The sequence below is a fragment of the Tasmannia lanceolata genome, unplaced genomic scaffold (assembly GCF_043159265.1).
Source record: "Tasmannia lanceolata isolate RefF3 unplaced genomic scaffold, GAP_Taslan_0.1 ptg000015l, whole genome shotgun sequence".
NCBI classification, from domain to species: domain Eukaryota; kingdom Viridiplantae; phylum Streptophyta; class Magnoliopsida; order Canellales; family Winteraceae; genus Tasmannia; species Tasmannia lanceolata.
Window position 1 is genome coordinate 51,143,222 of NW_027518692.1, and position 15,335 is coordinate 51,158,556.

The 15,335-nt window shown below is 40.5% G+C and overlaps 3 protein-coding genes across 3 annotated transcripts; 2 read left to right on the forward strand and 1 right to left on the reverse strand.

The window, feature by feature from the left end:
* Positions 1–1,759: 1,759 nt before the first annotated feature.
* Positions 1,760–2,265, forward strand: LOC143892065 (serine/threonine-protein phosphatase 6 regulatory ankyrin repeat subunit C-like protein; the record flags this gene model as incomplete). Its single annotated transcript, XM_077396536.1, has 1 exon — positions 1,760–2,265. A coding segment is annotated over one exon (489 nt), but the record flags the coding sequence as incomplete, so codon positions are not given.
* A 293-nt stretch (positions 2,266–2,558) lies between these two features.
* LOC143846714 (serine/threonine-protein phosphatase 6 regulatory ankyrin repeat subunit) lies at positions 2,559–7,943 on the forward strand. Its single transcript, XM_077355234.1, has 12 exons — positions 2,559–2,997; positions 3,587–3,707; positions 3,800–3,908; positions 4,039–4,184; positions 4,306–4,379; positions 4,466–4,583; positions 4,696–4,861; positions 5,117–5,186; positions 5,331–5,627; positions 5,976–6,682; positions 6,787–6,993; positions 7,456–7,943. The coding sequence occupies exons 1-12, from the start codon at positions 2,580–2,582 to the stop codon at positions 7,726–7,728; spliced, it is 2,706 nt and encodes a 901-aa protein (XP_077211349.1). The 5' UTR covers positions 2,559–2,579; the 3' UTR covers positions 7,729–7,943.
* A 1,788-nt stretch (positions 7,944–9,731) lies between these two features.
* Positions 9,732–14,935, reverse strand: LOC143892269 (cocosin 1-like). The gene is made up of 4 exons (XM_077396760.1): positions 14,542–14,935; positions 13,058–13,317; positions 11,282–11,713; positions 9,732–10,275 (listed from the first exon to the last, which is right to left on the reverse strand). The coding sequence occupies exons 1-4, from the start codon at positions 14,918–14,920 to the stop codon at positions 9,880–9,882; spliced, it is 1,467 nt and encodes a 488-aa protein (XP_077252875.1). The 5' UTR covers positions 14,921–14,935; the 3' UTR covers positions 9,732–9,879.
* Between the last annotated feature and the right edge of the window lie 400 nt (positions 14,936–15,335).

Here is a 15,335-nt window from a genome sequence, read left to right on the forward strand (position 1 = left end):
AACTACTCAATAGGCTCAGCAGGTGAACCAAAGTACTATCATATGCCCAGGATCTTCGAACTGCATTCAAATTCTTTGTCTTGTTTGATTATGAGTTCTTGAAGTAGAAGAACATATGTATCGATTTTTAGGAGATTTTCAATATGTTTTTGGTATACTTTATCATTATTTATTTACATGCTTCCAAATGTCTATAAAATGAATGAGGGGCGGGCGGCGGGGGGGGGGGGGGGGGGGGGGGGGGGTCATACCGTGCAAATTTGGGGCAAACTAGGAAATTTCATGTGTTCCCCTTTAAATGGCAAAAAACTAGGGGCAAATGGGTCTTTTTCAAAGTTAAACATGATGCATTTCTGTTCCTCCAAAAACATGCAAAATTTGGGTACTTTTGGGAATTTAAAGTATTTTCTATTGATATGTTCAAATTGAGGGTACTTTTGGAATTGCGGCATTTAGGTCATTTAAATGTGTTGAATTGAGGTTCCACGTGTTCTATTGGTCACTTTTTTAGAAGCTTCACATCTAGGCTATCACATATCCATGATCCATCTGGCTGAAGATCATGTTGGGACCAGCTACTAAGGTCAATTTTGTAATTAGCCTATACTAAACTAGGGGATTTGCTTGGGACCACCTGAGATGAATTAAATAAATAAGACAAAATCTGAAAATTTTGTCTTACTTTTTTAATTCATCTGAGGTGGCTGCTCCTCCCAAGCAACAGCGCCACGAAAATGCCTTTCTGCGATGGTCCCTAGCAAATGCCATAAAATAGAATGTGTTCAGGCGCGGGAATCGTCTTTACGAAATCTCCTATAAATAGCACCGACAAGGCTTCAGCCTCTCATTTTCATTTCTGGGAGGGTGCAGCTGAGCTGAGCAGATCTCTCTCTCTCTCTCTCTCTCTCTCTCTCTCTCTCTCTCCGTTGAGATCTGCCATCAGATCAGAACTTACAGTAGATTTTTTGTTGAATCGAGGTTTGAATTTACAGATGGATCAGGTATCTGGATCTTTGCCTCTTTTTTTTCTTGTGATTTGATCAATTTTTGAGTTTTCATAGAAACTTCACCTCAGTAAGGGTTTCTGTTCAAGATGTTATTCAAAAGATCCAAGATTTTGCATTGCTTAGGTTTTTTTTCTTTATTTGCGTTTAATTTTCTGAAACTTCACCGCAGTTAGGGTTTCTGTTCTAGATATTATTCGAGAAATCCAAAATTTTGCATTGCTTAGGTGTTTTTTTTATTTGCGTAGCAATTTTCTGAAACTTCACCTCAGTTAGGGTTTCTGTTCAAGATATTGTTCAAAAGATCCAAGATTTTGCTTTGCTTAGGTTTTTTTTAATTGTATTGTTATTTTCTGAAAACTCTCGGAAAATCTAGCTTCTCTAGAGATTTTTTTTTTCTAGAATTCAAGAGGATCTGACATTTATAAGATTCCTGTATAATTTTCCAACGATTTGTCTTCGATTTCTTATTTTCTTCCAACAGATCTTTTTATTCGCAAGTTTTCTCATCATTTCTGGATCCTTTCTGGCTTTATCCGATTTTAGGTTTTTGAACCAGCAGATCTGTCATTTGTAGGATTCTTTTGTAGTTTTCCAATGATATTTTCATTGATTCGGACTTTTTCTTTGTTTGCCAGCAATTTTTGTTATGTGTAAGGTTATTTTGTGTTCTTCAAGAAAATTGCTGAAAAAATCATCATTGTGTATTGTTAAGGAAACGTGTTCTTTTACGGATCCTTTCTCAGTTCATCTGATTTCAGATTCCAGCTATATCTTTGACGAATCCATTTCAGGAAACTATAAAACACAGCCTAAGTGACTACACCACCGCTAGTTCGCTTGTGAATTCAGATCCTATCGTGAATGAAGAAAATCTAGTGGAGTCGGTTTGGCATGATGACAGCTCACAGCTAATTTCTCTATCAAAACTCATCGCTAACGAAAACTCACAAGGAATTACGGACAACACCTCAGATAAAACCATCGGTCCGAAGATTTTGCATCTTGCTTGTAAACTCGACTCAGTAGACTGCGCCACGGCGCTGCTTGAGGGTCAGACCGGGTTTCGAGTGCACGTAAATTGCTTGGACGGAAGCGGAAGAACGCCTCTGCATAACGCAGCCGAGATGCATTCGAGGAGGTGCGTAGAGCTCCTGATCCGTAAAAATGGAGCCACGGACTTTCGATCGAAAGACGGAAAAGCATTACTCCCTATTGAGATAGCATTGTCGAGTAAAAGGTAGATCAGGATTTTCACTCTTTTTTTACTCAAAAATAATAATTTTTAGCACAAGGTTCCAGAAAGATCGTTTTGAATCAGGTATTATTCGGTTTGCTTGTGTCATCATATTTTGCCACATTGAAAGATTTTCTGTCTATTTTCTTGTTACATAATTTTAGGATGCAGATCCCTTGGACTCCATACGACTCTATTGAAGACCTGCTCCGAAATCTCGCCGAAAGGGTTGTTCTCTGTGTAGAAGAGAAGCTCACATTGTTTGAAATTTCAGTTCATTTTTTTTTAATTTCTTAATATGTGTGGATTCTTAGGAATTAGATGAAAAATGGATATGCATGAGGTTCTATTATTATATTGAAGAGTTTTTGCAGGATTTGACCATCATAAGGTTGCTTGCGGAGAAGACTAAGGATTTGTTGGAGGTTGCCTACAACAACGCAATGGAGGGACGAGTGGGTTCGTTGGCTACTCTACTCGTAGTGGCTGCGGAAAAGGTTATCTCTTTGTTAACAATTAGGGGAGAAGGCGGTGTTAGTTCGAGGGGGGAGACAACAGTGTACGAGTGCGTGCTAAGATCTGCAATGTCTCTCGGCCGGCCAACGGGAGCGATCCCTCACTTTCCTGCAAACAGTGATGAGAAGAGGAAGGTGATGCTCCGCGAGATGGAGCTTTTGCAGCTCTTCGGGGGTATGGATCGAGGCCGCCATACAGACAGGAGGGTCACACAACTTCTCCTAACAGCTTCTCAGGCAAGTTTTTGATGTCTGTGTATGTACCTTACCAAAAAAAAAAAAATTTGTTTTTGATGTCTGTGTAGTTTTCAGTTTCCTCTTTACAACGTGCATGTCCGTGCTTATTAGTAAGGACAGTCACTTATCAACAACTGTCGCGGTTACTTAGACATATGTCACGTGCCATATCTAAGTGACCTGTAGATATTGCACCCTTCCTTTTGCATCATTTGCAGTCCCTTTGTTTGTACCTGACAAGAAACATTTTAAGAAAAGACAAATAGAGGGTGGTTTCCCAAAGAATTCACTTGTGTTGTGTAGCTATTTGACAAATAACCAGGGTCACGACAACGTACTTTCCCACGTCATCAAACATAGAAACTTGCGGTCAGTGAGAGCTTTTGGTCAATTGAAACAGAATTTTTTGGGAGATGATAAATTCGCACCCCTGTTAACGTGAAGTGTGATAGACTTCAACGATTTTTAGGTGTAAAAGGGGTACGAATCATCCTACAAGGGGTGCGAATTTATCATCGCCCTTTTTTCTGCACAATATAATATAGTCACGCAATATAATAAATATATTTATTCTTTGGTTTTTACACAGGCAGGGGATGATGAAGTTTTGGAAGTGATGTTAATGACAAGCATTGACGTAAATGAAACTGACGGAGACGGGAATTCAGCACTCCATTGGTTCCTCCGAGGAAGTTCCGGTTCGCAAGATCTCAGGTTTATGCAGTCCTTGGAAACTTACAGCCATGTCTTAGTCCCACATTCTTGCCTACTTCTCTTCCTTACAAATATTCGGGTTTCCTTTATAGGGTGGCAAAGCTCCTGCTAGGGCACGGGGCGCGAGTGAGCCGAAGGAATAGGCTTGGGCAGACTCCAATCCATGTAGCGGCAGCCAATGGTAATTTACAGGCATTGGAGGTAAATATCCTTCTCTTGACTTTCTTTATTTTGAATAACAGCGACTAAATTCTACAATTTTTCATTGAGTTTTAGTATTAGCTCTTGAAAAAGTTAATAATTTTCAAACTTCATTCTTTGCTTCTTCAAGATCCTCTTGGCTCATGATCGGGATTGCGTCAACATCCCATCGGAAACAAAAGAAACTGCTCTGTTTTTAGCTGTTAAAAATGATTTTAAGGAATGTGCTCAGCTCCTCCTTCAATATGGCGCAAATCCCCAAGTTTTGAACTTACGGTTTGATCCATACTATGTTTTTGTTAACTGATTATTTATTTTTAGACCAAAGCTCCTCAAACAAGTTGATTCAAAATGCATGATATCTTATTTTACTCTTGGGATCTGGATCTTATGTTAGCAATCAAAGGCCGATAGACCTTGCAAAATCACAAGACATGAGGTTTCTCCTCAGCCCCATGAATTTGGGCTTCGGTAAGCAAATCACATATCTTTTAAGTTTATATAAAAGATATAGCACATCCTGTTATTGGGTCTAATATGAATCTTTTTGCCTGTAGGTTACCGTACCATCCCCACCCCAGAGGTGGCTCCCGATTGGGCCAACAACGATGATTCGATTAGAGAGATATGCACAAGATTTCTTAATTCCAAAGAGGAAGTAAACGCTAGTGAAAGGTAACCATCTCGTAGCTTTTTAGAAGTACCAAAGTTCATGTTTTAATCGTCGAGAAACCAACGTGTGTTGCATTCTTGTTTCTGACTACATTTACCAAAATCATTACTTTAGAAGTTGGAGCAATGCAAAGATGGAACTTTGCAAATACTACGAATCTCCCAGTGGGTGCGTGAGGGGTGCCAAGTGCTATTTTGCGCATGGGGAAGAGGAGTTGAGACGCACCAATTCCGGACCGTGGGATGTAAAGCAAGGAGCAACCGTAAGACATGTCAGCAAGGTATAAATGCATGGGGAGTGATATCCGCGATAATGGCACTAGTCTGTTTTACATTTTTGTGATTATCTTTGAATGGCAATATGCTCTTAACGTCCAATTAGAAAAATGTAAAATAAAGTTGGTGGTGCCATTATTAAAAAAATTTACTGCGGCATCAGCTGCTTAATGGAATACTTCTTCTACATAAATGCCAATTGTGTCCTTATTCATTACAATTTATTCCTTTTTCATATTTGATGTAATTTGTACCAACAGTTGCAGCGTATGCCTGATGACCTAAACCGGAAGATTTTCATAGGGGGTCTCCCACCTTCTGTTGACTCAGGTAAGAAGTACTCTTCAAGTTAAAACTTTCCAAACGAAGGAAATTAATTAAATGTTAGCAGTTATAGTCTTATAGTTCAGTTAACATTATGTCCTTATTTCTTATGCTCATCAACCTTTTGGTTTTTACGCTTGCTTGTTTAAGATTCCTTAGGGGATATCTTCGAGAAGCTATTCGGACCTATTGAAGGCGCGAGAGTAATCGGTAGTCAAACCGGGGAGCACACGCAGTCTCGGGGCTTCGGCTTCATTACCTTCAAACACGAGCAATCAGTTACCGCAGCCGTTGAAGCCCACTACGTTACTGTCCTAGACAAGAAAGTCGAGATCAAAAGCGCCGTCCCAAAAGTAGTACTCGCCGAGTTTAACAAACCACCTCGACAGCAACTACGCCAGAAAGAACAACAAGAGTTAAAGACCGACGAGAAAGAAGCAGATCACGGTAATGTGAAACAACCAATTACTCCAAAAGCTTAAGGCCCTGTTCGTTTATGATTATGACAACCGATTGTGAGTGCCAAACCAATTATTGGACTCAAATTTAAACATAAAATTGAATCAAGTAATCAGTTTGGCACCCACAATCAGTTGTCATAATCTTAATGCCCTGTTTGTTTGAGATTATAAACTGATTGTGAGAGCCAAACCTATTATTGGACTCAAAATTACGTTTCAATTTGACTCCAATAATTGGTTTAGCACTCACAATCAGTTGTAATAATCTTAAACAAAAAGGAACATGGCTTAAGCCGTTAGAGAAGCGTTATTTAATCTTTTGTACTTTTAACAGGTAAACCCGAACAGTTATCCTTGGTCGAGAGTATACTCTCCGGCCATTACAAAACAGGTGGACTCGAACCAGCTATTGGCTCAAGTGAGACGAGCCTCCCTTCGTGGGTCCCAATGTTTGCAAAGTGGCTCCCAAGATTTCTATTGGGAGCATCAAAGAGGCTTAAGGATGGAGAATGGTACCCACTCTCTTCACTCAAAGGGGATTTTAGGGCTACCTGCGGCATGGAACTCGATCACACTTCACTCGGCTACCTCAAACTCAGCGATTTCATGCGTTCATTCCAAGGTCTTTGTCGAATGAAAGTCATCCCAGTTGGAAAAGGACCCGCCACTCATATGGTCCTCCTTCCCAACCTCCCTGCCCCCCCTTCTCATTCCGATCACTTCATCCCACTTGGTGATGAAATCCACGTTTACAAGTATCAGCATTCTTCTGACAACGTGGTTCGTGTGACTATGGACCCACCTCCTCCCCCAGTTAATCTCCAAGCATTCACCGCTACCAACTCAGTTTCTGGTGAGAACGATAACCGATTCACTGCCAGTACTGACTCGGGCAATGACTGGACTGTGCCTCGTAGACTCTTGTCTTTCTGTCAACGGGACACCTCATTCCTCAGACCCTGGTACCTTCCACCTGAGAGTGATAAAGAGAGAGGGACACAATCTCTCTCTTTATTCGCCTGTCAATTCGATTATCACAAGGTAATGTTGTTACTGCATACTAGTACCTAACTCAAAATTGCTGTCGATTACTTTATAATTGAACAAACTTCAGTTGAGTCACTTTAATTGATCTACACTGGCAGAATATGCGGGAGAATGCAATTAGCGGCGCGTGCCAGTTATGCAACCAGAGAAGGGCACTTTGGCTTAACCTGCTCTGCGGGCACAAGGTGTTATGCGATTATTGCAAAACACACAGACCCGCACCGGCCACATGCACCAAGTGCCACCAGAACGTGCAGGTTTTAAGACATGAGCCATGGGATAAACCTCGGACGGAAAGCTTAGAGGTAATGTCAAATTGTCAATAAGCCCCAGTCCAGAAGTAATCGACCAAATTAATTACCCAGATTTACGAGATTTTATATGATGTGTGGCCTTATCAACCCCTACTTTTTCAATAAGTATAGTACGGCCCACGCCATGGGATGATCCAAACAGTCCATTTTTTTGGGATAGAAATTGTAAATAGGATGTGCCTCAAAAATAATTTTCATAGGATGATCCTAACCCTCTAGAGGCACTGCACATTATGGAAACTTCTATATATTGGAGGGTTAGGATCATACTATGAAAATCAATTTTGGGGCACAACCTATTTTCGTTGAACAAATGGACGGTTTGGATCATCCTATGGGGTGGGCCATGCCGTACTCTTCGTAAATTACGGGCCCAACATCATATAATATCTCTAGATTTACATGCTTTAATTGAATCCGTATCATATTATCGGTACGTTGATGACGATGCAGCACTCACCGGCAAGCAGCAGTGCATCCAAGTCTCCCATCTATGAAGGAAGCCCCTCAAGCGTGGGAAGCATTGAAGGGAATAGCAGCAAAATAAAGTGCCTGGTATGCAAGGAGAGGGAAGCTGTGTGGGCTAATTTTCCATGCGGGCACAAGGTGTTGTGCAGTGCGTGCAAAAGCGGCCAGAAAGCATCCGGCACGTGCCTGCTCTGTCGCTCTCCAGTGAAGAACCGCATCGCTCTCCAAGAAGAGAGTCATTCCCCACTAAGTTCGTGAGTGGTTTCTTTACTTACATGCATGCATGCGTGATTTTTTAGTTAGGAGATTATGAATGGCGGGATGGAGGAACGCTCGCTTCCAAATCCTAAATAAATAAGAAAGCGAGCCCCTCCGATTTTGGTGCCAAGTTCCGCATATGATATGGTTCCGTTTTGTTGTTTCATTTCATATATACTAAGTTGTATTGACTTGAGCCCGTACTGAATTTTTGAAACCCCATTGAGTTGTTCAATAGTAGCTTAGAACTATTGACTAAATTGGTTTTATATAGTGCCCATCTATTGGGTGATTTGACTCTTTGTTATGTGAGCCATTACTAGGCAACCTAATCGGTCCCGACATTAAGCTCAACTAAGTTCCATTCCATCATCACATTAATCGAGGGCTAGGATCATCCAGTGATGATGAGATGAGGCTAATGGGTCAAAATTGTGATTGCTAACAAGATTCATAATTGTATCACCGAACACCTATGATAAATCCATGTTGTACAATAGCCATTCTCGTTAATGAAATTAGTAAAAAATTTCACTTTAAAAGAGGGCGATGATATTTTCACCCCCTTCAGTACGCATTCGCCCCCCTTTTAAAAGCGTTAAAGTTGCTCACTATTCACGTTATAAGGGGGGCGAATGCGTAATGCAAAGGAGGTGATCGAAATATCATCTCCCTAAAAAGAAAGGGGAATGATACATTCAACCCTTTTTTACTTGCAAACGATTTCTCCACCACATTATCTTCCAGAACTCTAGTCGCCGACTCCCACCATCCTATAGACCCAATGGCTCAGAATATTCGAAGCCAGATCAAGGAGGGCTGGAGTTGGTTCCTTAGGTCAAGATTCACCGTTGGTTCCTTAGGAAGCGAAAAACAAAGGATTTCAAAAACTACAATCAAAGCATTCATCATTCACATACAACCAAAGCACTTGCATTCAATATCAATAATATTTGCAAAGATAACAAACAAATCGCCAATACCAAAAAATAAAAAATAAAATACCAATGATGCATAAGCAGGGGTGGAGGCACATATAGCATGAGGGATTGAGGAGGGACATGGCCCCCCAATGACTTGCAGAATCTCGGGCGCCATATAATTTCTCATCATTTGCCTATAAATAGTGGGAAGAAGAAAAACAAATCCCTCAAAAATATTTTTCTTGTAAACCAGACAAAGAGGAAACGGAACTTTTGAATGAATTCCAATAAATCTTCATTGTTGAGGAATCATTTATGGATCTACTTTTAATTAGTGATAACAAATTTTATAAGTAATGAATTGTGTAGTGGACACTCAAGATCATTCAAAGATCGGGTGGCCTAATGGATAAGGCCCGCTCCTTCGGATCCGGATATTGTAGGTTCGAGTCCCATCGTGATCATATCCAACGATCTCCATAGCATATGTGTATGTTTTTTTAGCTCTCCGCACAGAAGGATTGTCAGAAGAGTTTTTATACGGTGTAAGCCAGTATAGTCCCGTATTTTTCAAAAAGTATTGTACGGACCACACTATAGGATGATCCAAACCGCCATGTGATGGGCCATAACGCAAACACTATAGGATCATTTCCATAGGATGATCCTAGCCTTCCTAACCTCCATGCTCATGAACTCATGAAGGTAGTTCCTCTATAGATTGGAGGGCTAGGATCATCCTATGGAAAATAGCTGGACACATACTCACACGGTGAATATGTTTTCACCAAAAGTATAAATTCGCAACCCCTGTAGGATAAATCCCACCCTTTAAAAAGTGTTAAAAGTCTGGCACATACCCTCCTTTAAGAGGGGGCGCGAATTAATCATCGCTCACTTAATATTGCCATCCAACATCGAAAAATGTTAAGATAGTCTGAAATAGGAGTTTCTATATGATGGCCGACCGGGTAAAAACACTAAAAAAAGGTATTTTGACGAGATCAGAAATCAAGGGCTAGGTCCCTTGCTATTTTGACGGTCGGGCATCATATAAATTCTCCTGAAACAGTGCATTCATTATATTAAAACAAGAGTATTATTTATGAGTAATAGCCCATATTCCAACATGTTTAATTACAATATATAAGCTAGCCAAACTCCATGCCCATAAAGGCTTGTTTGCTACAATTAAAAAAAAGAAATACATTCCCACAATTCTAGACTCTTATAGAGAGGCCCATCCCTCAGACCTATACCATGGAGCAAACACCATCATCTCCTCACCTCTGTTGTACTTCAACCTCCTTGCTTCTGCTCTGGAAATCTTGTAGGAATTGATGAGGACGTTTTCCGGCATGCCGCCGAAAACCGAAGCCTTTCCGGCGAGAGGGCTGATCATTGTATTGTCGTTGGTCTTAAAGGAAACCCATTCAAAGCCCTCATTTCCGGCTTCTTTCAACACGGCGAACATTTGCGGAACAATCACCAGCTGACCTTGATGGACTTCTCCATCAAAGACAGATTTCCCTTTGTTGTTGACGATTTGAATTCGGGCATTTCCCCTGGTGACATACACCACACTGTGGGCGTTCATGTTCCAGTGAGGTGCAAGGAGAGCATTCTGCAACATTTGTCATTGTACATGTGTTAGAGTGTGAGATATCTTACTCTTAAAAAAAGAAGAGTGTGAGATATCTCAACCCTTGGATAATCAAGGATTAGATGAAAGATATATAAAGATATACTACGATGAAATTTGAATTTTACTAGTCCCTTATTACTTTCATTAATAGTAACATGTGCTTAGATAAGCAGTATAAACAAGTGATAAAATAAAAGGTAAAAATAAGGATCGATTAGGAAAAGATAAACCCAATCTAAACTACTTGTATAATCTACCTACCTAACATATTAATCAAATCCAACAACCTTTCATCTAATCCTTAACCATCCAAGGGTTGAGATATCTCACACTCTAACAACATGTGACATGATGTCCAATTTTTCTTCGAAAAGCACAACAAACCAAGTTATTGACAACAAAAAAAATGCTTCTAGCAGGGAAGAGGGCCGGAAATTGTAGAATCTTACGTGGGCATCCATTGTTCTTTAATAAATGGTCTGAATTGAAGAGTGAGATTAAGCGTGATAATGCTAGATTTACCTATTGATTAAGTGATCATTAAGAGGTATAAAGGTAATCAATGCATCTGAGTGTTCTAGTGTAACATGGATGTCGTCTTCTTTTTTTAGAAAGTAACAAAATTTTATTCCAAGAAGAGAATAACATCCATCCAGGGACAAGATGTCCCCAGATATGGATCAGAAGAGATACATAATATCAGATTCCGGGTAGGCAAGGGCAACATGGATGTCTTAGTATAATACTAAGTTAACTTCATGAGGATTGGTAGTTTATTAAATTGATCTAGATCAGGTCAATTAAACTGATTGGAATTCGGTAATCGGTAGAACACTAACAATGTTTTGTCATAAAAAAGAGAGGTTGGTATCTGCTGCCATCTAACTAATGTGTGTGTGTATGTGTGTGTGTGTGTGTGTGAGAGAGAGAGAGAGAGAGAGAGAGAGAGAGAGGATGGAATCTTGTTCTTCCTTATATTACTTACCCTGTATAGAACTCCTCTCTCAGCACTCATTTGAAGATACTTGAGAATGGGGAGCTTCTGGCTGTTGAGGCTGCTGATAAGTCCCCCTTGAGGAGAGTACACATCAGCATGTGTGGGGTCCACAATGTTCTGCTTAAGTCTTCTGTTGCATAAGGTCTCTTCTAAGCCATTCCACCTTCCCTCTTCTTCTTCTTCCTCTCTCCTTGGCGGCCTTCCAATCTCAAGCCCATCTTTTACGGACACGATTTCGCCCCTCTTGTCTTCCGGATTTTGGAGCTTCCTCGCCGTCTCCATGCTCACACCGAAAGCCTTCGCGAGTGACTGAACGTCAAACCCATTGAAGATGTTATTTTTTGACGTCACCTGGAGGCGCGGCTCATGTTCATATGACCACCTGAATTGTCTTTGTAGTCTTCCGGCGAGGTTGAATTTCTACAATTTAGTAAGAAAATGGTGAAAATTATGCTCCTTTTATACAAAAGCGGGTTACAAATACACACTCATATAAAATGAGTTGCCACTCTTTCAACTTGTCAGTTCTGCAGTGTAAGAAATTAATCTATCTATCATATATACTAAGTATGTTTCTTTCTGTTGTCATTCACCTTTTTTACAAGAAAACTTCTTATTGGAAAATATTTTTAGTGTTAAATCAGTTTTTCCACTATGAATTGGGTTTAGATACATTTGCTAAATCCGTTTTGATTTAGGGAAATGATTTCTGCGCTCCAATGTTTTGATAAACATGATCTCCAACTATTGTTGTGTAGTATTTAAAGGGCTGGAAGAGGAAAATTACGGTTTTCAGAAAGCTCTTAAAACCCTTCAATACTGTACGACAAACATGTCGAGCGCATGTTTATCAAAACATTGGAGCGCTGAAATCATTTCCCTTGATTTATCCCTATTTTTCTGCTAACCTTTAGGAGCCGTTTGGATACGCGTATTTTAGAATCCAGGTTTTTAGGTTGAAAACAGTGTAAAAGAGGGTTCATAGTCAAGCTGTTGTATGCTGTCCTAGCAGCATTTCTTAGATTTTAACTAAGAAAACCAGGTTTCAAGAATCTTAGGATGGGTGAGAAGTTTCTAAAACCTGGTTTTCTTACTTAAAATCCAAGAAACACTACTAGGACAGCATACAACAGCTTGATCATGAACCATCTTTTATACTGTTTTCAACCTAAAAAACTGGATTCTGAAATCCGTGTATCCAAACGGCCCCTAACCCACTACTAACTCCGTTTTCCATTTCCCGTTGCTCGGGCCTCTCTAATTTGGGTTTGTCCATCTCTTTAATATAAATTTTACCATTCCAAAAAAAATATACATGGCTGGACTACACCCATGAATAGTAATAGGTGGGCCCACACCATTTTACACCTCATGTTTTGATTTAGTAGGGCCCACAATCTCAACCCAAATCCATGCAAACCATTTTAGATCCCACCATCTCTAACAAAATCCGTGCAAAGGTTGAGGCCCTATTTTAAACCATGCATGTTTTGATAGGGCGGGTCCCACCAACTCCACTCAGACACATGCATTAGGTGAATACGTGGGCCCACCATTTTACACCTCATGTTTTGATGGGTTGGGCTTGATGGTTGGGTCCATTATTTTACACCAAGAATGCTAGTATTAATATATGTATGAAATCTTCTTAGAGTAACACAAAAATGTCCTCAAGTTTTTACCGATTCAGCAGTTATTCGGCGGAGTTGACTCGACTCGACCCACTTTCGAGTCGAGTCAGTTTTCGAGTTTTCATTGGCTTACTCTAAGGTTTTGATCAAGATGGTTGGCATTACTGCTAGTGTCAAGGACGGAGACCCCGACGACTGGGTCCTCGCCGTCGTTGTAGGTCCAGTAAGCAACTCCGGCAGGCAAGGTGATGATGTCTCCCCGCCGGAAGTATAGGATCTTTTGGTGTTGGTCTCTGTATCTTTGCCTCTGTTCTCGTTCACATTGTTGGGAATGTGGAGAATATTGGAATGTTTCCGGGCATCCAGGGAATACTGCACTGATGACTCCCCTACCTGCATGGATATTCAGAAGAGATTAAATGAAGCAATTTATCATAGAAAAATAGCTCCCTATTATTAGAATATGGGACTTTGAACGCCACAAAAAATTCCTTATTTGCAAATGGGACATTAAAGCCTCTTGGTAGCCATTAACTATAGGATCTGCAAAACAATTACAAAACATGAGGAATGCTAAACTCAAGGGCTCCCTTGCAAAAATCAGATGAAAGGGTGTCCCATTGGTTGGACGTCACCAAAGTGCATTTATAATTTTCTTTGTTTTTTACACTTTGGTGATGTGCAACCAATGGGGGCGCCCTTTCATCTAATTTTTGCAAGGGCGCCCCTGAGTTATCCACAGGGGATAGTCCTGCCCTAAAAATTGGGCTGTGGATACCCTATGCAAAAAAAAAAAAAAAAAAAGACGCCCCTGAGTTTAGCATTCGAACAACTCAATTCAAACCCATGCATAGGGTGGGGCCCACCATTTTTCCTCATGATTCAAAACTTAGCATTGACTGTCATGGGTACTTCAGTCTTTTTGCAAGGTAATTTATTGTCTTTTCACACATAAGGAAAAAAATCTACCATGGGCATTTTGGTCTGATGGCATGACCGATTTGAAAAATTCACTCAAACGAGCATGATGACTTTATTTACAAATTTTCAAACTAGAAGACTCTTTTTGTAAAAAAAAGCAAAGTAGATTTCTTTTGCAAAAACCTGAATGTTATTTGGGAAATGTTATCAGCACTACTATATTTTGATGATCGCACTCCTCACTTTATTAAAAGGTACAGTATGGCCCGCACCATAGGATGTTCAAAACCGTCCATTAGATGGGCCACAGCCTAAATAGGTTGTGCCCCGAAAATCATTTCCATTGGCTGATCCTAACCCTCCAAAGTGATTTTTGGGGCACAACCTACTTAGGTTGTTGCCCATCTAATGGACGGTTTGGATCATCCTATGGTGCGGGCCATACCTTACATTTTAATAATGTGAGGAGTGTGATCATCAAAATATGGTAGTGCTGATAACATTTCCCTATTATTTTTACAGGTAAAATATTTAAGGAGGTATACTAAACTGAAAGGGCGCCCTTGCAGAAGTCCTTTCAGCTGATTTTTCAAAGGGCCACCGAGTTTAGCATTACTCTTATTTAAGTGGTGCCCAAAAATGGCAAGAGATGAAGATGAAGATGAAGATACAGGAGAGTTAATTGAGGGGGCAAGCCTTGGACAATGTAGATGAGACTAGGCGCATTTGTGAAGGAAGGCAAGTGAAGGCCTCTAGGTTGTATGATTTGGCGAGTGGCTGCAACACCAACACACTTCAACTGCGCATTTTTCTCGTCCCAATACTCTATAACACCGGCCTCCGATTCGACTCGCCTGGTTGGTTCGAGTGCACTTAGTCTCTCGACAGAGCACTCCCTTTGCTCTCTGAATTTGCGCTCCTTCCTTCCCTGCCAATGCCATGCTCTTCGCTCTATTTTGCCTAGAGACCCCTGAAATAAGAGGAGAAGGCAAATAGCAAGAAGAGATAAGAAAGAAGTAGGCATGGAAACAGAAGAGATGATGGTGTGAAGAAGGAGATTGAGATGGGTTGGCATTTAAATGCTAGAAAGGTGGAAGAGGGATGGACACAAGTGGTGGTTGATGAGAAATTGCATTGCCATTCTTTGCCATTTTTCTCAATGCATGGCTCTTTGGCTCAACCGGGAGCACTGGTAATACTACGAAACAAGGGGCCCACGTATGAAGCTGTGTCTTGTTTGGAGAAGCTACCGAAAGGAGGTTATTGTTTTGGGAAGTGATATATTTGCGCCCCCCCCCCTCTTTTGCACTTGGGACAACCCCTCTAGTGTAAATTTTTTGAACATACTCATACTTTTCTTTCACCTTTATGATTGAATTTAAAGTTATATCATACATTTGAGATAAGGATGCATGCTCAACAAATTTCTTCCCTTTTTTTGTCAGTGGTAAAGAAAAAATTGGATTTCGCTACACTGGAATACCCGCTTC